The 21,826-nt window shown below is 39.6% G+C and overlaps 1 protein-coding gene across 4 annotated transcripts in view; it reads left to right on the forward strand.

Moving 5' to 3' along the window:
* LOC149125256 (zinc finger protein 717-like) overlaps nt 1-21,826 on the forward strand; it is a 70,760-nt gene that overhangs the window by 37,561 nt on the left and 11,373 nt on the right. For 2 of the 4 annotated variants that reach the window (XM_089336794.1, XM_089336793.1), the window contains exons 2-4: nt 15,175-15,301; nt 15,545-15,637; nt 18,549-21,826. The exon at nt 18,549-21,826 is cut by the window's right edge and continues 393 nt beyond it. In XM_089336794.1, coding sequence (XP_089192920.1) covers nt 15,178-15,301; nt 15,545-15,637; nt 18,549-19,087 — 756 coding nt within the window. In that variant the 5' untranslated portion in view covers nt 15,175-15,177 and the 3' untranslated portion in view covers nt 19,088-21,826. The remainder of the gene's footprint in view (nt 1-15,174; nt 15,302-15,544; nt 15,638-18,548) is intronic. The other 2 variants (XR_016236856.1, XR_016236855.1) reach the window with 2 other exon arrangements.

Raw genomic sequence — 21,826 nt, forward strand, 5'->3', positions numbered from 1 at the left:
GGGTGAGGTGAAACCTCATTGTGGTTTTGATTTGCATTTCCCTGATTGCTAGTGATCTTGAACATTTTTTCATGTGTCTGTTGGCCATTTGGATTTCCTCTTTTTAAAAATGTCCTTTGAGGTCCTTGACCCATCTCTTAAGTGGGTTGTTTGTTTTGATGTTGTGGAGTTTCTTGATTTCTTTATAGATTCTGGTTATCAACCAATTATCAGTTGCATAGTTTGCAAATATATTTTCCCATTTTGTTGGTTGCCTCTTGACTTTCCTGACTGTTTCTTTTGCAGTACAGAAACTTCTCAATTTGATGCAATCCCAAATGTTAATTTTGGCTTTGACTGCCTGTGCTTCTGGGGTGTTTTCCAAGAAGTTATTGCAGGTTCCTATATCTTGCAGGGTTTTTCCAATGCTCTCTAATAATTTGATGGTGTCAGGTCATAGATTTAATTCTTTAATCCATGTTGAGTGAATTTTTGTGTAAGGTGAAAGGTAGGGGTCTTGCTTCATGCTTCTGCACATGGAAATCCAATTTTCCCAGCACCATTTATTGAATAGACTGTCCTTACTCCAGGGATTGGTTTTGGATCCTTGATCAAATATGAGTTGGCTGTAGATGTTTGGGTTGATTTCTGGCATTTCAATTCTGTTCCATTGGTCTATCCATCTGTTTCTGTATCATTACCACACTGTTTTGATTACAACTGCTCTATAGTATGTCCTGAAATCTGGTATTTTGATGCCTCCAGCTTTGTTTTTGTTGTATAAGATTGCTATAGCTATTCAAGGTCTCCTGTGTCTCCATATGAATTTCAGCATCATTTTTTCCAGACCTGAGAAGAAGGTCTTCGGTATCTTGATTGGTATTGCATTGAATCTATAAATTGCTTTTGGGAGAATGGACATTTTGATGATGTTGATTCTTCCAATCCATGAGCATGGAAGATTTTTCCATTTTTTGGTATCCTCTTCTATTTCTTTCTTTAAGGTTTTGTAATTTTCATCCTAGAGATCCTTAACGTCCTTGGTTAAGTTTATTCCAAGGTATTTGATTGTTTTTGTAGCTATTGTGAATGGGATTGATCTTAGCAGTTCTTTCTCAGCCATGGCATTGCCTGTGTATAAAAAGGCTGTTGATTTTTGTGCATTGATTTTATACCCTGCTACTTTGCAAAACTCTTCTATGAGTTCCAATAGTGTCTTAGTAGAGTTCTTTGGGTCCCCTAAATAAAGAATCATATCATCTGCAAAGAGGGATAGTTTGAGTTCTTCCTTCCAAATTTGTATTCCTTTAATTTCTTTTTCTTGCCTAATAGCTCTGGCTAGAACTTCCAGAAGTATATTGAATAGCAGTGGTGACTGTGGGCATCCGTGTCTGGTACCAGATCTCAGTGGAAATGATTCCAACTTTTCCCCATTCAATAGGATGTTGGCTGTGGGTTTTTCATAGATTGCTTTGATTGTATTGAGGAATGTTCCTTCCAAACCCAGTTTGCTTAGAGTTTTCATCATGAACGGGTGTTGTATTTTATCAAATGCTTTCTCGGTGTCTATTGAGATAATCATATGGTTTTTCTTCTGCAGTCTGTTAGTGTGGTGTATCACATTGATTGTTTTGCACACATTAAACCATCCCTGCATATCTGGGATAAATCCCATTTGGTCTCTGTGGATGATCTTTCTGATGTGTTGTTGCTTTCTATTGGCCAGAATTTTATTGAGGATTTTTGTGTCTATGTTCATCAGGGATATTGGTCTGTCATTCTCTTTCAATGCTGCATCTTTTTCTGGCTTAGGAATTAAGGTGATGCTGACTTCATAGAAAGAATTTGGGAGGACTCCCTCTTCTTCGATTGTTCTGAATAGTTTGAGAAGAATTGGAGTCAGTTCTCTTCAAATGTCTGGCAGAATTCAGCAGTGAATCCATCTGGTCCTGGGCTTTTCTTTGTTGGGAGGGCCTTTATTACTGTTTCAATTTCTGTCTCAGTTATGGGTCTGTTTAGGTTTTCGATGTCTTCCTGGTTCAATTTAGGTAGGTTGCATGTGTCCAGGAATCTATCCATTTCTGATAGGTTTCCCTGTTTGCTGGCATACAAGTCCTTGTAGTAATATCTGATGATTCTTTTTATTTCTGTGGTGTCTGTTGTTACGTTTCCTTTTTCATCTCTGATTTTATTGATTTGGGTCTTTTCTCTTCTTTTTTTAGTTAGTTGGGCCAATGGGGTGTAAATTTTGTTTATTTTTTCAAAAAACCAGCTCTTCGCTTGGCTGATTTTTTGTATTTTTTTTTTTTTTTGGATCCAATCCTGTTGATTTCTTCTCTGATTTTAATTATTTATCTTCTCCTACTAGATTTGGGTCTGGTTTGCTGTAGATTTTCTAGATCCTTGAGGTGAATTGAAAGCTCATCTATTTGGTGCCTTCCAATTTCTTGATGTATGCCTCTATTGATATAAATTTTCCTCTTAACACTGCTTTTGCTGTGTCCCATAAGTTTTGGTATGAAGTGCTGTTATCCTCATTTACTTCCAGAAAATTTTTGATTTCTCGTTTAATTTCTTCTATGACCCATTGTTCATTCAGGAGCATGTTGTTCAATCTCCATGTGTTTGTGTATGCTCTAGGGATTCCTGAGTTGCTAATTTCCAACTTCTTTCCCCTATGGTCTGAGAAGCTGCATGGTATGATTCTAATTCTTTTGAATTTGCTGAGACTTGCTTTATGGCCTAGTATGTGGTCAATCCTAGAGAAGGTTCCATGCACTGCTGAGAAGAATGTAAAATCTTTAGCTGTAGGATTGAAAGTTCTGTAGATATCTGTTAGATCCATTGGGGCTATAGTGTCATTTAAATCTACTGTATCCTTGTTGATCTTCTGTCCTTTTGATCTGTCTATTTCTGAGAGTGGAGTATTGAAGTCCCCCAGTACTATTGTATTGGGGTCTAAGTCTCCCTTTAAGTCCCTTAACAAATCTTTTAAATAAACCGGTGCCCTGTAGTTAGGTGCATATACATTGATAATTGTTATACCTTCCTGTTGAATTGATCCCTTAATCATTATATAGTGTCCCTCTTTGTCTTTCTTAACAGTTTTTGTGGTAAAGTTTATGTTGTCTGATATTAAGATGGCTACGCCTGCTCTTTTTTCATTTCTGTTGGCATGGTATATCTTTTTCCAGCCTTTCACTTTCAGTCTGTGTGCATATTTGTTGGAAAGATGTGTTTCTTGTAAGCAGCAAATAGATGTGTTTTGTTCCTTAAGCCAGTCAGCCAATCAGTGTCTTTTAACTGGACAGTTCAGGCCATTAATGTTCAATGTGACTAGTGATAAGTGGTAACTTTGCCCTGACATTTGCCAAAGATAAGTTCTAATATATGGTTTGAATTCCCTGTGATCTTTTGCTGTGAGGTTTCCTTCCTTTACCTTCTTTCATATTGATGACCGTGTTTCTGTGTTTCTGTGTGCAACACATCTTTAAGCATCTTTTGCAGGGCTGGACGAGTGGCGACAAATTCTTTCAATTTCTGTTTCCTATGAAAAGTCTTTATTTCACCTTCATTCACAAATGATAGCTTTGCAGGACATAATATTCTGGGCTGGCAGTTTCTCTCTCTTAATACCTGGGCTATATCTCGCCATTCCCTCCTAGCTTGTAGGGCTTCTGATGAGAAGTCAGCTGTGAGTCTGATAGGAGATCCTCTGAGAGTAATCTGACGTTTCTCTCTTGCACATTTTAGGATCTTTTCTTTATGTTTCACTGTGGTGAGTTTAATTACAACGTGTCGTGGTGAGGATCTCTTTTGGTCGTGTTTATTAGGGGTTCTATGAGCTTCCTGTACTAGGATTTCTCTGTCCTTCTCCAAACCTGGGAAATTTTCTGCTAGTATCTCACTAAAAAGGCCTTTTAATCCTTTCTCCCTCTCCATGCCTTCAGGAACTCCTAGAACCCGAATGCTGGGTTTTTGTATAGTATCCTGAAGATTCCTGACAATATGTTTTAGATTCCTAATTTCCTCTTCTTTTCTTTGGTCTGACTGTATCCTTTCCTGTTCTCTTTCTTCTAAGTCCGATATTCTCTCTTCTGCTTCTCCCATTCTGTTTGTAAGGCTCTCTAATGTGTTTTTCATTTGATCTATTGAATTCTTCACTTCAGTATGATTTCTCATCACTATCACAGTTTCCTGTTCTACTAGTTGTTTCATTTCATTTTGATTCCTCCTTAATATTTCATTTTCATGAGAGAGATTTTCTATCTTGTCCATTAAGGATTTCTGTAGTTCAAGAATTTGTTTTTGAGAACTTCTTAATGTTCTTATCAATTTTTTTGAGATCTGCTTCTTGCATTTCTTCTATCTCATCATCTTCATAATCTTGAATTGGGGTGTCTTTTTCATTTGGGGGCATCATGGTGACTTCCTTGTTTCTATTACCTTGGTTTTTGCGTTTGTTATTTGGCATATTGGAGATATTTGGTTTCTTCACTGTGGTGCTTTTTCTTGTTATACTATGACTCTAGATTAAGTGGACTGTCTGTTTTTGATGGAGCCTTAGAAGCTTGAGATGGGTGTGGCCTGAGAGCTCTGTTTGGTGTGCCAAATGTGACACTCCCAGGTTAGGCGTGGTAGATCTCTCTCTCTCTTTTTTTGATTCAAAAGGGAAGTAATTCCACACAGCTGAACGAAGTTGGAGGTAGTTAGCAGGCAAATGATATACCCACAGGAGCCAGAGATCAGAAGCTCTTTCCCAAGGACCACACCGAATCTGTTCAGCCCTCAGAGTGGGCTCAAATTCTCCTTCAGTCTCCCACTGGGTTGCCAAAGTTACGGAATTGTAGTGTCTCTGGAGAGTACTCACGTGAATTCTGTGAGTTTTCTCCCCCACCGTCTCTTTTTTCACAGTCTCAGTTCAGTAGCACCACAAATTCACTAGGTTCTAATCTCCTGTTAATTCACCCTGCCCAGAGTCAGGTTTTTCTGCTAGGCTCAGGGCCGGTGCAGACCTGAGGTCACTCTGCTTATGACGTATGTCCAAGATGGCGCCTGCTCTTTGTCTTGCTCGCCTTTGAGAGGTGAGCGGAGAGAGAGAAACCCGTGTCCGTATCACTTTTTTTCTCTCTCTCTCTTCTAATTAGCCTGGTGAACTTTTCCCCCCGGGGTCGTTCCCTCTTGTCTCCTCTTTCCGCTTGCCTGCCGGTGTCTTGGTCTATTGCAGTTCGGCTCACCTCGCGTTCCAGTGCTGGTGTGTTGAGTCTGCCGCTGGTGTCCCAAACTGTGGGCTCCCACGCTCTCCACGCAGGTCCACTGTGAATCACTCATTCCGGAAGAGTTTCCTCTGCTGTTTCTTCCCCTACTCTTCCTTGAACCTGCAGTATCTCCACTTTTATTAAACTGTCTCTCCCCGGACTATCAGTGTGCTCCCTTCCTATTCCACCATCTTGCCTGTGACTCCAGCACTGATTGTTTCTATTAGTGATATTTCTGTTAGTGATAAGTAGCTCAAGCTTGACCTCAAATTTAGTCCTCATAGGATCCTGAATTAGTTTCACTTTGTGATCATGCTCTCTTTATATCTTAAGGACTATATTTTTCATTATTTATTCAGTAAAATCAAGTATTAGAGCTCCTATTTCTAAGTGCTTGAAATTATAAATGCTGGTCATTAATCAGAAGGTGTATTTAGGGGTCAGCACCATGACTCACTTGGTTAATCCTCCACCTATGGTGCTGGAATCCCATATGGGCACCAGATTCAAGTCCCAGTTGCCCCACTTCCAGTCCAGCTCTCTGCTGTAGCCCAGGAAGGCAGTGGAGGATGGCCCAAGTGCTTGGGCCCCTGCACCTGCATGGGAGACCAGGAGAAGGCACCTGGCTCTTGGTTTCAGATCAGTGCAGCACTGGCATTAGCGGCCATTAGGGCAGTGAACCAATGGAAGGAAGACCTTTCTTTCTGTCTCTCTCTCTCTCACCATCTATAACTCTACCTATGAAATAAAAAAAGGTGTTTTTAAAACCAGTGAGAAAAATGAGTTGTAAAAGATCAATCAACAACAACTGAGTGTTGCATGCTGCTTTCCCACTTTCTTCTCAGAAATCCCCACAGAATTTTCAACCTTTATTCTAAAACCAGCAACTCCTGCTGTCAGAAGTATGTGGCTACCACTATAGGGAGCAATAATTCTTAGAAAGGACAAGGGAATCCATTATTTCATAGTACTATTCTTTGATGCCTACAACTTCATTTTCTGCTTATAGTGTATGATGCTAGGAAGTAAGTAATAATTTTATTCTGGGTCTGAGATGAAGTTATGTAAGATAGAAGTTCAAGACTGAGGTCCTTCAACTTGCAGAATGAAGTCACTGAAAGGCAATTACCAGATAAGTGCTGATATAGGTATTTGAATAGCACAATTCATACACTATACATAGAAAAAATGACGAATAGCTGTGGGCCAACAGTCAATCACCCATGAGACCATCACTCAAATCCTCAGGAGTTTGACTATAATTTCATGCCAATTCTCATTTAGACAAGAGGAGGAGTAAAAGCAGGAGCTCATGACACCCTAATATTTGTCTCTTTGCCTAATTTGTGGCAGAAACCACAACTTAAGTGGATGTGATGGATAGAAGAACTTCAGGATGTTTTGGGTAAAGAGTTACTAGATAGTGCAGTTTTAAATATTCACAAAGATTTTGCAAGGCATTCACCCTGTTTTCAAGCCATATTAATCCACCAAATTATTACTATTTTACTGTGAAATATGACCCATTGATGGTCCATACATTGTTTTACTAGGTAAGATCAAACATCATTTTAAAGGATTAAAAATGATTTATTCAGGGATATTATTTTCTTCTTTAAAAGTTAAAGTTAAAAAGAGCCCTTGGAGGTTTTTTCCTAAGTATCTGTAGAAGTATTTGAGGGTTTTAGAACCACAATTTAATTATGAGAATTGAAAAAGTAATAATGAATTTAATGACAATTTCCAAAAATTCTTTCCACATTTTAATTTCTCCACTTATAGTAGGTTTCTTTCAAATGTATTTGCCAAGCCAGGAATTATTGAGGAATTGGAATATTATGTGAGCACTTCATGTGGTTAGACAAGTTTTTATGTATCCCTGCTGTATCCTTAGAGGTTGATTTTCCAGCAAATTGCTTCCTAATGGGCATGTGCACTGTTCTATGGGGAACGTAACTTCATCTTCCCATGATGTCAACAGGGAAAGATGATGGCAAATCTCCTTTGTTTTCCTTCTCAGCATATGCCATTGCAATCACTCCCACCATCTTTACAGAATTTCTGGGCCTGAGGCTGTCCTCATATTGCTCAAGAACTGTGTGATTGGTTTCTATGTCTGTGAATGTTAGTGTGGGGGTAAAAGCAACTTCAGAGAGCAGGACAGATTCCTGTCTCTTGGTGGCATGCGTGCAGTTATAGCTTGGAGGCATTATAATCTCTCATTCAGGTACACCCTATAGACCTTGGCTGGTTCAGGAAGGGACACCAGTGGTAGATCCTCAGATACAAAGCCATAGAAGGGATGAATAATGTTGCTTTTTCAAGGATTTTTTTGTCAAAAGATGATGTATCTGACAGAAGACCAGTGGGTTTCCAGGTATACAGAAAGGGGTTCTAAAATTTCTGTAGACAACTGGTCTCATACAAGATGGCTGTGGGATGGAGATGGGTATTCAGACCATTTGAGCTGAATTGTACATGAGCTGAATGTAGGTTGCACCTCTGTCACTGTTTACTCATCTCTAAGATGAGTGTAGCAGCAATACTAGTGAAATGTCCTTACTGTGAGATGTGTGCAGGCTGACTTACACTGTGCTTCAATTGCATTTATGGGGTTTCTGGTGTATTTTCTTCAAATGAAGTTTCTGGTTTCCTGCACTGTATAGCCTGCCCAGTACTACTCATTTGAGATTACAGAACTTATACAATACCTAGTTTCTGGGAACATGGAAGTTTGGGTACTGGGGGACAGTCCCATTTGCTTTGGAAGTGAGTGGTTGTTATGGTATTTGAAGAAGGAAGCTCCACAAATAGGAATCTTTTCTAACAGAATACAACTTAATGCTCTCTGAGACAACACCTTAAAGCTCAGAGCAGAGACAAGAGTCATTGAAATGTAAAGATCCTAGTTGCATGGTCCAAGCAGTTATGGATCATACTGACCAGAGTGAATGAGATGTACTTGATATTACCTTACCTGATCCATTAATTTTCAAGACTTGGTGGTACTAGAACTTCTGGACAAGCATTCAAAAGAGAGTTGTGAATGGATTAGAAAGACAGTGCTCTTAACGGTGCAGCCTGGGGTGGAGGGATAACCTCTCATATCTGAGAGTCACTATCTGCATTGCTTCCTACCACATGCCCATTACTTCATTCCACTATCAGGATCTCTAGAAATGGAGGTCTGTGAAACCTTGTCTGTCATATACTTGGTACCTGGGCTCTGCTGCTTCCCCCTGACTTCTTCCTGGTAGCTCAAGAAAGTTTTTCCAGGATCTCTGAAAAAAAAAAGATGAAACAAATTGTATTTCAGAAGAAAAGTGGTTTGAGTAGTGTCACATGACTTGTAAATACCTGGCACCCTAACTTCTGTCTAATGTTCTCTATCTTGCCACACTTAATTAAAAATCATTTATTTTTCAGATCTGTTTCAGAAACTGTCATCAGTTCAAATAGTACTGCTTTAGAAAACTTCCCTGAGCATGTCTTCCCTTTTGCTCCTAATGCTATGTATGGAGTGTGTGACTTCAAAAAGCATATTATGAGGCCGGTGCTGTGGCACAGCAGGTTAATACCCTGGCCTGAAATGCCTGCATCCCATATGGGCATGAGGTCAAGACTCAGCTGCTCCACTTCTGAATCATCTCTCTGCTATGGCCTGGGAAAGCAGTAGAGGATGGCTCAAGTCCTTGGGTCCCTGCACCCATGTGGGAGATCCGGAAGAAGCTCCTGACTCCTGGCTTCAGATTGGTGCAGCTCCGGTGGTTGCAGACATTTGTGGAGTGAACCATCAGATGGAAGACCGACCTCTCTCTCTCTCTCTCTCTCTCTCTCTGCCTCTCCTCTCTCTGTGTAACTTTGAGTTTCAAATAAATAAATAAATCTTTAAAAAGAAAAAAAGCATGTCATAAAATTTCCCCCCTTTCAGTAATTTCTTCTTGAACAATATACAGTACACATGCAGCTACAGAAAATTACTGTGAACCTTTATCCTGCTTTCTGAAATAGTAAATTATATTAAATAAGATTTCATGTGATGATAAGCTTCTTAAAATATAAACCAAAAGAACACAATGACCATATATAAGCCAAAATGTGAAGAACAACCTTATGACCTCCAGCTAATTTATTTGCATGAATCCCAGGATTTTTTGTGTGTGTGTGTCAGCAACTTTCCTAAGGTCTAATTGATAGGCAAAGATTGTGTTTATAGGAGCTTTTTCCTAAGTTTTTTAAAAATTTATTTGAAAAGATTGTATATAGAGGAGAGACCCAGGAAGATCTTCCTTCCGCTTGTTCACATCACAGATGGCCTCATTGAGCAGGGCCAGGACAGAATGAGGCCAGGAACCAAGACCTTCATCTGGGTCTCCCACATTGGTAGCATTTGCCCAAGTACTTGGATCATCTTCCATTGCTTTTCTCAGGCCATCTGCAGGAAGCTGAATCAAAAGCAGAACAGCCAGAACATGAGCTAGTGCTCATATGGGGTGCTTGTATTGCAGACAGCAGGTTTGCTTGCTATGTGAAAATGCTGGCCCTGTTTTATGGAAACTTCTAAAAGAAATTTTGAATTGTAGTTTGCATGTAATTCAACTTTCTGCCATACTTTACTTACTGGTATGTATCAGCACTTGATGTAGGACAAATCAGAAAACACAATGGCTTAACAAATAGCCATTTGATTTGCAGTTCTGACCCCATCTAATGGGCTGCACTCAGCTGGGCAGTTCCTATGATCAGTCCAGGAGCAGAAATGAGAGTTTAGTCCTTTGGGGAACTGATTGAGGCTTCATTTAAGTGTCTGAGGTTTGCAGTGAATCTTGGCTACATACTATATCTTCCAGAGGAAGGGCCCATGATTTTTCATAAGATAACTGTCAAAAAAGGAAAACCTGAGAAGGCAAATACTTTACAAATTGTCTTTCTGGAGCTGGTGCTGTGGCATAGCAGGTAAAGCCACCACCTGCAGTGCCAGCATCCCATGTGGTCACCAGTTCAAGACTCAGCTGCTCCACTTCTGATCCAGCTCTTTGCTATGGCCTGAGAAAGCAGTAGAAGGTGGCCCAAGTCCTTGGGCCCCTGCTCCCATCTGGGAGACTTGGAAGAAGCTCCTGGCTCCTAGCTTCAGATCAGCACAGCTCCAGCCATTGCAGCCATCTGGGGAACGAATCTGTAGTTTGGAGACCTCTCTTTCTCTATCTCCCTCTCTCTGCCTCTCCTTCTCTCTCTGTGTAATTTTTTCAAATAAATGAATTTTTTAAAAAATTGTATATTTCTATCACATTTACCGGTATCTCATGGGGTAAATCAAGTGAAATGGTGAAATTCAGGGTCTTTTTAAAGATTTGCTTATTTATTTATTTATTTATTTATTTGAAAGAGTTACACACAGAGAGAGGGAGAGGCAGAGAGAAAGGGGTCTTCCATCCGCTGGTTAACTCCCCAGTTGGCTGCAATGGCCAGAGTTGCTCCAATCCAAAGCCAGGAGCCAGGAGCTTCTTCTGGGTTTCTCACATGGGTGCAGGGGCCCAAGGACTTGGGCCATCTTCTACTGCTTTCCCAGGCCATAGCAGAGAGCTGGATCAGAAATGGAGCATCTGGGAATTGAAACAGTGCCCATATGGGATGCCAGCACTGCAGGTGGCAGCTTTACCCACTAAACCACAGTGCCAGCCCCAATCCAGGGTTTTGTGAAGGGATGAATACAGGGAAAGGTGCTACTTGGAATCATTACTGGTAAAGTGCACTGCATTATATATACATTATGTGTATTCATTTCAATGCATTTTTGGCCAAAAAAATGTGAAGCTGTAAGTTGCAAGCTTTCTATAGAATTTCATATCTAAGAAAACAAAAATTGTCCTAGTGTACTTACAAATATGGAATCCTGTGTGGTACATTTGCATTAATAAAAAACAGTAAATCCAAAACAAATAACTTTCATTAGTATAAACTTTAATAACAACATAATGCTTACCTCTTTGATAACCGAATTTATTTGAACACTCTTAAATTTTCTTTTTACTTTTACATTATTATTTTGCAAAATTTGTAGATAATGCTTTCATTAAACCAATGATAACTTCTGTTTAATCTCTGCCACTTAATATAGGTGGTTGCCTTTTCCTATATATTTCCATTTTTACAGGTTTATTCCTCCACAGTGGTGCTGATGTTTTCTTGGTTAATGTATTCATTATTCTTTATTTATTCTATCATATTCTCTTTTTTCCGCTGTTCAGTGCAGAAGGAAATCAGAGGGTTTTTTTTTAAGATTTCATTTATTTACTTGAAAGAGTTGCAGAGAGAGAGAAAGTCTTCCATCTGCTGGCTCACCTTTCAAATTACTGCAAAGGCCAGAGTTGAGCCAATCCAAAGCAAAAACCCAAGAGCTTCTGGGTCTCCCATGCAGGTGCAGTGGCCCAAGGACTTGGACCGTGTTCCACCACTTTCTCAGGACATAGCAGAGAACTAGATTGTATGTTGTGCAGCCAGGACTTGAACCAGCACCCATATGGAATGCTGGCACTGCAGGCAGCAGCTTTACCCATTATGCCACAGCATTGGCCCCTGGAATTTTCTTTGAGCTCCTTCCATTCACCTTCTCTTCCAGGTATGATTCTGGGTCCTCCACATGTTTCTAAGAGGAAAGAAAATTAATATATCACCTGTAACTTTTTTTTTAAACTTTTATTTAATGCATATAAATTTCCAAAGTACGACTTATGGATTACAATGGCTTCCCCCCCCTACCGTCCCTCCCACCCACAACCCTCCCCTTTCCCACTCCCTCTCCCCTTCCATTCACATCAAGATTCATTTTTGATTATCTTAATATACAGAAGATCAGCTTAGTATACATCAAGTATGGATTTCAACAGTTTGCTCCCACACAGAAACATAAAGTGAAAAATAATAGATGATTTTTTTTAAATGATGATGAAATCAGAGCAGACCTATTGTCATGTTTAATCCCAGTGAGAGTCAAGTTGGGAATTGATAATTTCTTTTTTTTTTTTTTTTTTTTTTACAGAGGATCAGTTTAGTATGCATTAAGTAAGGATTTCAACAGTTTGCACCCCCATAGAAACACAAAGTGAAATATATTGTTTGAGTACTCGTTATAGCATTAAATCTCAATGTACAGCACATTAAGGATAGAGATCCTACATGAGGAGTAAGTGCACAGTGACTCCTGTTGTTGACTTTACCAATTGACACTCCTGTCTATGGCATCAGTAATCTCCCTATGCTCCAGTCATGAGTTTCCAAGGCTATGGAAGCCCTCTGAGTTCTCCGACTCTTATCTTGTTTAGACAAGGTCATAGTCAAAGTGGAGGTTCTCTCCTCCCTTCAGAGAAAGGTACCTCCTTCTTTGATGACCTGTTCTTTCCACTGGGATCTCACTCACAGAGATCTTTTGCCAGAGTGTCTTGGCTTTCCATGCCTGAAATACTCTCATGAGCTTTTCAGCCAGCTCCGAATGCCTTTAGGGCTGATTCTGAGGCCAGAGTGCTATTTAGGACATCTGCCATTCTATGAGTCTGCTGAGTATCTCACTTCCCATGTTGGATCACTCTCCCCTTTATTTACTCCATCGGTTAGCGTTAGCAGGTACTAGACTTGTCTATGTGCTCCCTTTGACGCCCAGTCCCTCCACCATGACCAACTGTGAACTGAAACTGATCACCTGGAACAGTGAGATGGCATTGGTACAAGCCACCTCAATGGGATTGAATTGGAATCCCCTGGTATGCTTCCAACTCCACCACTTGGGGCAAGTCAGCCTGAGCATGTCCCAAATTATACATCTCTTCCCTCTCCCATTCCCACCACCATGTTCAACAGGGATCACATTTCAGTTAATTTTCAACACTTAAGAATAACTGTGCATCAATTACAGATCTAAACCAGTCATATTAAGTAGAACAGATAAAAAAACTACTAAGAGGGATAATGTATTAAGTTGTTCATTAACAGTCAGGGCTATGCTGATCAAGCCACCATTTCCCATAGTGTCCACGTCACTCGAACAGGTTTCCCTCTTGGTGTTCAGTCAGTCGTCACCGATCAGGGAGAACATATGGTATTTGGCCCTTTGGGATTGGCTTATTTCACTCAGCATGATGTTTTCCAGGTTCCTCCATTTTGTTGCAAATGACCAGATTTCATTGTTTTCTACTGCTGTATAGCATTCTATAGAGTACATGTCCCATAATTTCTTTATCCAGTCTACTTTTTTTTTAAATTATTTTCCAGCTTGTCAGTATTCATTTTAGGAGTTTAATGCTAGTTTATTTATTATTTTTTTAGATTTGTTTCTTTATTTGAAAGTTAGAGTTACAGAGAGGCAGAGGGAGAAAGAGAGAGAGAGTCTCCATCCGCTGGTTCACTACCCAGTTGCCACAATGGCCAGAGTTACCTAGTGCTAAAGCACAAATCAGTTAAGTTTGTTTTTGAATTTTTAGAGTAATAGAGTCCTTAATACATTTGAGAAGCTGAATTACATTCAGGAATAGGATAAGGAATATGTGTGGGAAAGAATCTACTGGAGACACATTTATTTTTTAAGATTTATTTATTTGAGAGGCAGAGTTACAGAGATTGGGAGAGACAGGGAGACAGAAAGAGATATCTTTCATCTACTGTTTCATTCCCCACATACCCACAATGGCTGGGACTGGGCCAGGCCAAAGCCAGGAGCCTGGAACTCCATCTAGGTCTCCCACATTGGTGAAAGGGTCCAAATACTCAGGCCATCTTTCACTGCTCTTTCAGCCACATTAACAGGAAGCTGGATTGGAAGTGGAGCAGTCAGGACTTAAATCCTCTGTTTACATGGGATGCCAGCAGTGATGGTAGAGGCTTAACCTGCTACATCACAATTCTGGTGACTATGGCAGGTTCTTAAACAAATCTCTAAGCATTTTTCTCAGTGAGTCACAAATTCAGATTGTACTGCAGACATTACCAAGCTCTCTTTTTGGGCAAATAATTCCATTGCTTTCACTTTAATTATGTATAATGTTATTTCAGATGTTTATCATTTGAATGTTTTGGGCAAGTAATTCCATTGCTTTCACTTTAATTATATATAATGTTATTTCAATTGTTTATCAGTAGAATAAGCATAGACAAGGGCAAAAGCTATTCTTTGTCTTTGTATGTATTCTTTGTATGTATTCTTTGTATGTATTCTTTGTCTTACCTGTATGTTCTCTCTTACTGAAAAATATTTATTAGCTTGATAGAGAAAGAAGTTGATGGACTGAGAGATAGAGAGCTTTGACACATTAATTCACTTCCTAGATAACCATACCAAACAGAGTTGGGGCAGGACTGAAGCCAGGATTGAGGAATGGAATCTAGGCCTCCATCATTGGTGACATCACCACTGCTTCCCCAGGTCTGCATTATCTGGAAGCTAAAAACTGAAGCTGGCATTGGAAATCCAACATAGGCACTTTGAGGTGGCATCATAAACACTAAGCTAAATGTCTGCCCTGTCTTTTAATATATTTTTTCTCTGACATATTGGAAATGATATGCATGGTGTTTTCCTGGAAATTATTTTCTGTTCATTGTCATCATAGTTTCACTGATGGTTTCTTGCCTTTTTTCCTCAATGCTTCTACATACTTCTCCTTAACATTGCCCATGCAAGAGTCAATATTGCCCCTCTTTTAGCCTGCTGTGCAATTCCTCTTGACCGATGTGGCCTTTGTGATTTGAACCTCCTGTTTCCCTCCAGCTTGGGCATTTATCACAGCTTGTAGATCATGACTCTGTTGAATGCTTCTGTGTGGATTTCTAAACACTCAACAAGTCTAATGTGAAACCATATCCTTCCTTTTTTCCTTCATATCCATACACAACTGTCGGTGTTTATTTTATGACAGTTAATATGTTGACTGGAAGTGTAATGTTACAGGTGATGATAGCATTTGAAGACCTGGCTGTGTACTTTACCTGGGAGGAATGGCAGAAAATGAACAATGCTCAGAAAATCCTGTACAGAGATCTGATGCTGGAGACCTACAGCAGCCTTTTCTCCTTGGGTAAGTAACAACCATCACATGCCCAGTGATAACATTTTCTTGCTATTTGACAAATGAGGGAACACATTATAATGTTTAATATTGGGCAGGTATAGAATTTGAGTCCATGAATAATCTGAATACCTATCATCCAGCGAAAGATTCAAATTGGAACATTTGTTGCATAGCTCCAGGAGCAAGCTGTAGTCCTTTAAATAACCCAAGATAGTGATTTCACAAAGTCTTATATTTTTCCATTAATAGGGCACTGCATTACCAAACCTGACTTGATCTTCAAGTTGGAGCAAGGAGCAGAGCCATGGATGATGGAAGAATGCCTGAATCAGAGCCTTCCAGGTCAGTCTGAGGCCAAGGCAGAAAGTGTGCAGATGTGGCCTGGTGCTCTTTCCATGAATTTTTCTCTAGCCTTACTCCTGATGACAGCTGGTTTTGTGCATCAGACACAGGCATTCTAGAATATTTAGAGATACCAATATCTTTCTAACTTTTTTTCTTAGTGAAGATATTCTTTGATAAAAAATCCAATCATTTTCTGATGTAACTAAGGCTTTTATCAAGGTTTGATACATTCCCCAAATTCTAACTTGTTCTCTACACTTTCATACCTTTTCCTTCATGCACTTATTAGTTCTTTCAGTGCATGTTAATTAGGCAACATACAGAAATTTATTTTTTAAGATTAATATTTCTTTCTTTTTTAAATATTTATTTATTTATTTGAAAGTCAGAGAGAGAGAAGAAGGAGAGGCAGAGAGAGAAAGAGAGAGAGAGAGAGGTCTTCCATCCACTGGTCCACTTTCCAATTGGCTGTCATGGCTGGAGCTGCACCAATTCAAAGCCAAGAGCCAGGAGCTTCTTCCAGGTCTCCCACATGGGTACAGGGACTCAAGGACTTGGACATACTGCTTTCCCAGGCCATAGCAGAGTGCTGGATCAGAAGTGGAGCAGTTAGGACTTGAACTGGTGCCCATAAGTGATGTTGGCACTGCAGGTGGTGGCTATACCTGCTATGCCACAATGCCGGCCCCCAGAAACTTATTTCTAACTCATTGCTCAGATTGAGTTCCCACTCATGATTTTGCCCAGGCACACAACTTGCTCATGACTGAATCAACAAATATGAACTCTCTCTTTCTTAGTCTCTTTCTTTTTTTTTCCCCTCTGTGCCTCTCAAATAAATAAGAAAATTATAGTTTGTTGGAAACATTTGAGGAGTGAGCCTATAGCTGGCAAACATGTTTCATTCTCTCTCTGTCTCCCATTCTATCTCCCTGACTCTCAAGTAAGTAAATAAGTAAATGCTAAAAGATGGACATGGGGCCAAAACTATGGCACAGTGGGTTAACACCCTGGCCTGAAGTGCCGGCATCCCATAAGGGCGCTGGTTCAAGACACAGTTGCTCCACTTCTGATCCAGCTCTCTGCTATGGCCTGGGAAAGCAGTAGAAGATAGTTCAAGTCCTTGGACCCCTGCACCTGAAGGAGACCCAGAAGAAGCTCCTGGCTCCTGGCTTCTGATCAGTGCAGTTCCAGCCATCATGGCCAAATGGAGAGTGAACCATTGGATGGAAGACCTTACTCTCTCTTTGCGTCTCCTCTCTCTGGGTGACTCTGACTTTCAAATAAATAAATCTTTAAAAAAAAAAAGAGATGGTCATGAGTAAGCTTCTGTGCTGTGACATCAGAGGTTGGCCCAAAGTCCTTGGCCCCCTGTACCCATGTGGGAGACAAGAAAGAAACTCCTGGCTCCTGGCTTCATCTTGGCCCAGCATTGGTGTTATGTCCATATAGGGAGTGAACCAGCAGATGGAAGATTTCTCTCTCTCTATCTCTCTCTATAATTCTTGCTTTCAAATAAATAAAATATTTTAAAAAAAGAAATCATGAACTAAGCATGAACTTATATAAAACATGAAAATAAGTGATCCTAGACTCACCAAAAAAGTAATGAGATTTTGAGATCCAAGGTCAAGTAGCCTCATGGTTTATGTTGAATGGCTCAGATTTCTTTAAGGGTGGAACTTGAAGTATGATTGCTCTTACTTTTCTGTATCATTGAAAAACAAGAAAACAAAAAGATAAGAAAGCATAGGAAATGAATCTTTCTGTGAAAATAGGAGGCAACTGATCAAAAGCTTCCAGAAATTCAAATTATCACACAGGAATGTTTATAGAAAGAATTGAGAGGAGGTAACCAGCACTGATGATTTCAGAATGAGCTAGAAAACACTTTTAAAGAAGATGAGCACATCCCAGTTTGCAGAAACAAATTCTTCAAACTGATTGGGAGTGTTTAGCTAGCATGGTATATTGGGACTTTCCTCTACTTGTTGTACTTCTGAGAAGCTGAAGGTGTCAGATGTCCTTAGGAATTTGGGTAAGCTGTCATAGAGTAGAGACAAAGTAGTTTTTCATTTGAAAAATCTCACAAATGATGTTTACCTAGGAAGAATGAACATGAGACAATCATAGATTTAAATCCTACTCCTTAAATGTTGTCCTGCTTAAAGTACAGGCACATTTCACACTGCTCCACCTGCAAGTAAATGATCAGTAAAACTTTTTCATGTTTATGGTTGAAATATCAGAGAAGCACAAAACACACATTTTTTATAAAAATAAACTGGAGAAAAAGGACAGGGAAAAATGGTTGCTAGGTAGTAGTTGAATATTTTTATTAAATATCTGTCCATTCTTTAAAATCTTTTATAGTTATTTCATCTTTATGAAAGGCAGAGTGATAGTGAGAGGAGAAAGAGAGAGAAAAAAGTCCTCTATTAGGTCACTCCTTAGATACCTGCAACAATTAGGTATAACTAGTCTGAAGCTGAAACTCTAGAATTCATCTAGTCTTCCATGGTGTCTCACAGGTTCCCAGGCACATGACACATTATCTGCTTCCTCCCAGCTTACATAGGCAGAGAGATGTACTGAAACAGAGTAGCCAGACACTGTTTTGAGATGCAGGCATCCCATACATCATAGCACAAAAGTCATTCTACCATCCTTGAAAAATTCCCATAGTAAAAAGGATCATGTTAGAACATTGGGAAACCTCATTATATAATTTAATACATTAATGTATTAAGGAGAAAAACCATATAATGGTCATAAATAAGTACATCGTACTGATTTTGTGAAAATCTTATGCCACTTAGATAACAAGTAACTTCATTCCCATTACATGAGTATGCCAGGAAAAACAGTTACATGGATTCAGTGACATGATTGCTTTTTCTCATTTCAGTGGGTGTAAAAAGAAATGACCTGATTAGGATCAACCAGGAAAGTCAGGACAAAGATCTGAATCAGGATTTTATGAAAAATAACAAGACATCAGCTCTCAAGATAGTTGAATTAAGAAAAACACTTAGTTTAAATTCAAGCCATATTCCAAAACTGATTATTAAAAAGGGAACCTATTCAGGATTGAAGCCTGAGGAATGCAATAAATGTCACACTGTGTATCCCCCCAGTGGGCCTGATCAACTACAGGTTGGAGAGAAATTTGATAACACTAAGATACCTGGAAATTCTCTCCAGTTTTGTGAACTTCTTGGTCAGCATGACAATATTCACATCATGAAGCAGCCATTTGGACCCACTGGAAAAGCAAAAGCCCTCACAAGAAAGATGTGTTGTAAATCTGAGAGGATTCACCTGGAAGAAAACTGTAATAAATCAACTGTCATTTTTGGAAAAGCAACTCAAATAGAAAGAGCTATCCATGAAAATTCTAGCCTCAATAATGCATCAACAAACTCACACAAGAAAGAAATATTATAAGTACATTAGGTATGTTGAACCTGTAATTCACCAGTCACATCTTGCAATAAATCAGAGACTAAACACAAGGGAAAAATTCTATACATATAAACCGTGTGGAAAATCACTCAGTTTTAATTCACCTTATGAATGTAATGACTCTGGAAAAGCTTTTGGACAAAAGTCAAACCTCATAATGCATGAGAGAATTCACACAAGGGAGAAACCTCATAAATGTAATGACTGTGGAAAAGCCTTTGGACAAAAGTCAAACCTCATATTACACCAGAGAATTCACACAGGGGAGAAACCTCCTGAATGTAATGACCGTGGAAAAGCCTTTACACAAAAGTCAAACGTTGTAACACACCAGAGAACTCACATAGGGGAAAAACTTCATAAATGTAATGACTGTGGGAAAGCCTTTTGGCGAAAGTCACACCTCATCGTACACCAGAGAATTCACACAGGGGAGAAACTTCATAAATGCAATGACTGTGGAAAAGCTTTTGGATGAAAGTCATACCTCATCAAGCACCAGCGAATTCACACAGGGGAGCAACCTCATAAATGTAACGACTGTGGAAAAGCCTTTGGGCAAGTCAGACCTCCTCATACATCATTGAATTCACACAGGGGGGAACCTCATGAATGTAATGACTGTGAAAAAGCCTTTGGACAAAAGTCACACCTCATATTACACCAGAGAATTCACATGGGGCAGAACCTTCATGAATGTCATGACTGTGGAAAAGCCTTTGGATGAAAGTCAAACCTTGTAATGCACCAGCGAATTCACAAAGGGGAGAAACCTCATGAATGTAATGACTGTGGAAAAGCCTTTGGCCATAAGTTAGGCCTCATCATACACCAGCGAATTCACACAGGGCATAAACCTCATGAATGTTATGACTTTCAAAAAGCCTTTGGACAAAAGGGAAACCTCATATCACACCAGAGAATTCACACAGTTTAGAAAACTCATGATTGTAATAACTGTGGAAAAGTATTTAGCTGTAAGTCAACACTCATCGTGCATCAGAGGATCCACACAGGGGAGAAACCTTATGAATGTAATGATTGGAAAAGCCTTTGGACAAAAGTCAAACCTCATAATGCACCAGAGAATGCACACAGTGTTGAAACTTCATGAATGTAATGACTGTGGAAAAGCCTTTTTCTATAAATTATACCTCATATCAAAACAGAATTCACACAGGGCAGAAACCCTATGAATCTAATGAGTGTGTGAAAGCCTTTTGTTATAAATCATAGCTCATATCACACCAGAGAATTCACACCAGGGAGAAACTTCATGAATGCAATGATTGTAGAAAAGCCCTTGGCAATAAGTCACATTTCATAATGCATCAGAAAATTCACATGAAGAGAAACCTTTTGAACATAATGACTTGGAAAGCTTTTTCCCATAATTCAGCCCTCATTGCACATCATCTAATTCATATGAGGGAAACACTTTGGATATAAGGCATGTGGAAAAGCCTTTATCCATAAGTAACACCTCATAAAATATCAGATTTCACATGGGGGAGAAATTTATGAATGGAATGAGTGTTGGAAAACTATGCCAAAATCACACAATATACCATCAGAGAATTTATTACATGGTGGAAATCTTGTAATAAATGTGGGAAAGCCTTTTGTTAGAAGTAATACCTCAAAACACATGTAGTTCAAACAAAGAAGAGAACTTAAGAATATAATGAATGTGAAGGACTTTTTTCAAAATCAACATAACCATTGTGACACAGCCTTTTGCTGGAAATTACATCCCATACAATAGGACTCCCATAAGGAAGAAAGGTCAGGACCAGTGCTGTGGCACACTGGGTTAAAGCCCTGGCATGAAGTGCCAGCATACCATGTGGGCACTGGTTCTAGTCCTGGCTGATCATTTTCTGATCCAGCTCTCTGCTATGGCCTGGGAAAGCTGTAGAAGATGGCCCGAGTGCTTGGGACCCTGCACCCATGTAGGAGACCCAGAAGAAGCTCCTAGCTCCTGGCTTTGGATTGCTGCAGCTCTGGTCATTGCGTCCATCTGGGAAAGTGAACCAGCAGATGGAAAACCCCTCTCTATATATACCTCTTTCTGTAACTCTTTCAAATAAATAAAGTAAATCGTTAAAAAAAGATGAAAGGTCAGAAATATTATTAGTGTGACAAAAAGCCATTTGTCAGAAATTGATCATTATACATCAGATAATTCACATAAGGGGTTTCTTAGGAGTGTAATGAATGTCAAAGTATATTTTTATGGAATTCAGGCTTGGGTAAATATGCAACTCTAAAAAGGTGATGTACTTCAAGTGCAGTAGATGTGAAAAAGCCATAGCTAGAAAGTAAATATCAGGGCTGGTGCCATGATGCAGTACGTTAATCCTCTACCTGTAGTGCTGGCATCCCATATGGGTGCCAGTTCTAGTCCCAACTGCTCCTCTTCCAATCCAGCTCTCTGCTGTGGCCTGGGAAAGAAGGAAAAGATGGCACAATTGCTTGGGCCCCTGCACCCACATGAGAGACCAGGAAGAAGCACCTGGCCCCTGGCTTTGGATCGGCACAGCTCAGGCCATTGTGGCCATTTGGGGAGTGAACCAACAGAAGGAAGAACTTCTCTCTGTCTCTCTGTCTGTAACTCTACCTGTCAAATAAATAAATAAAAATGTTAAAGAAATTAAACATCAACAAACACCAGAGAATTCATACAATAAAATATCAATTTAATGGATGTGAAAAAATTCT

This window comes from Oryctolagus cuniculus, chromosome 7, assembly GCF_051225735.1.
Source record: "Oryctolagus cuniculus isolate XC-2025 breed Fujian yellow rabbit chromosome 7, ASM5122573v1, whole genome shotgun sequence".
Classification (NCBI taxonomy): Eukaryota; Metazoa; Chordata; class Mammalia; order Lagomorpha; family Leporidae; genus Oryctolagus; species Oryctolagus cuniculus.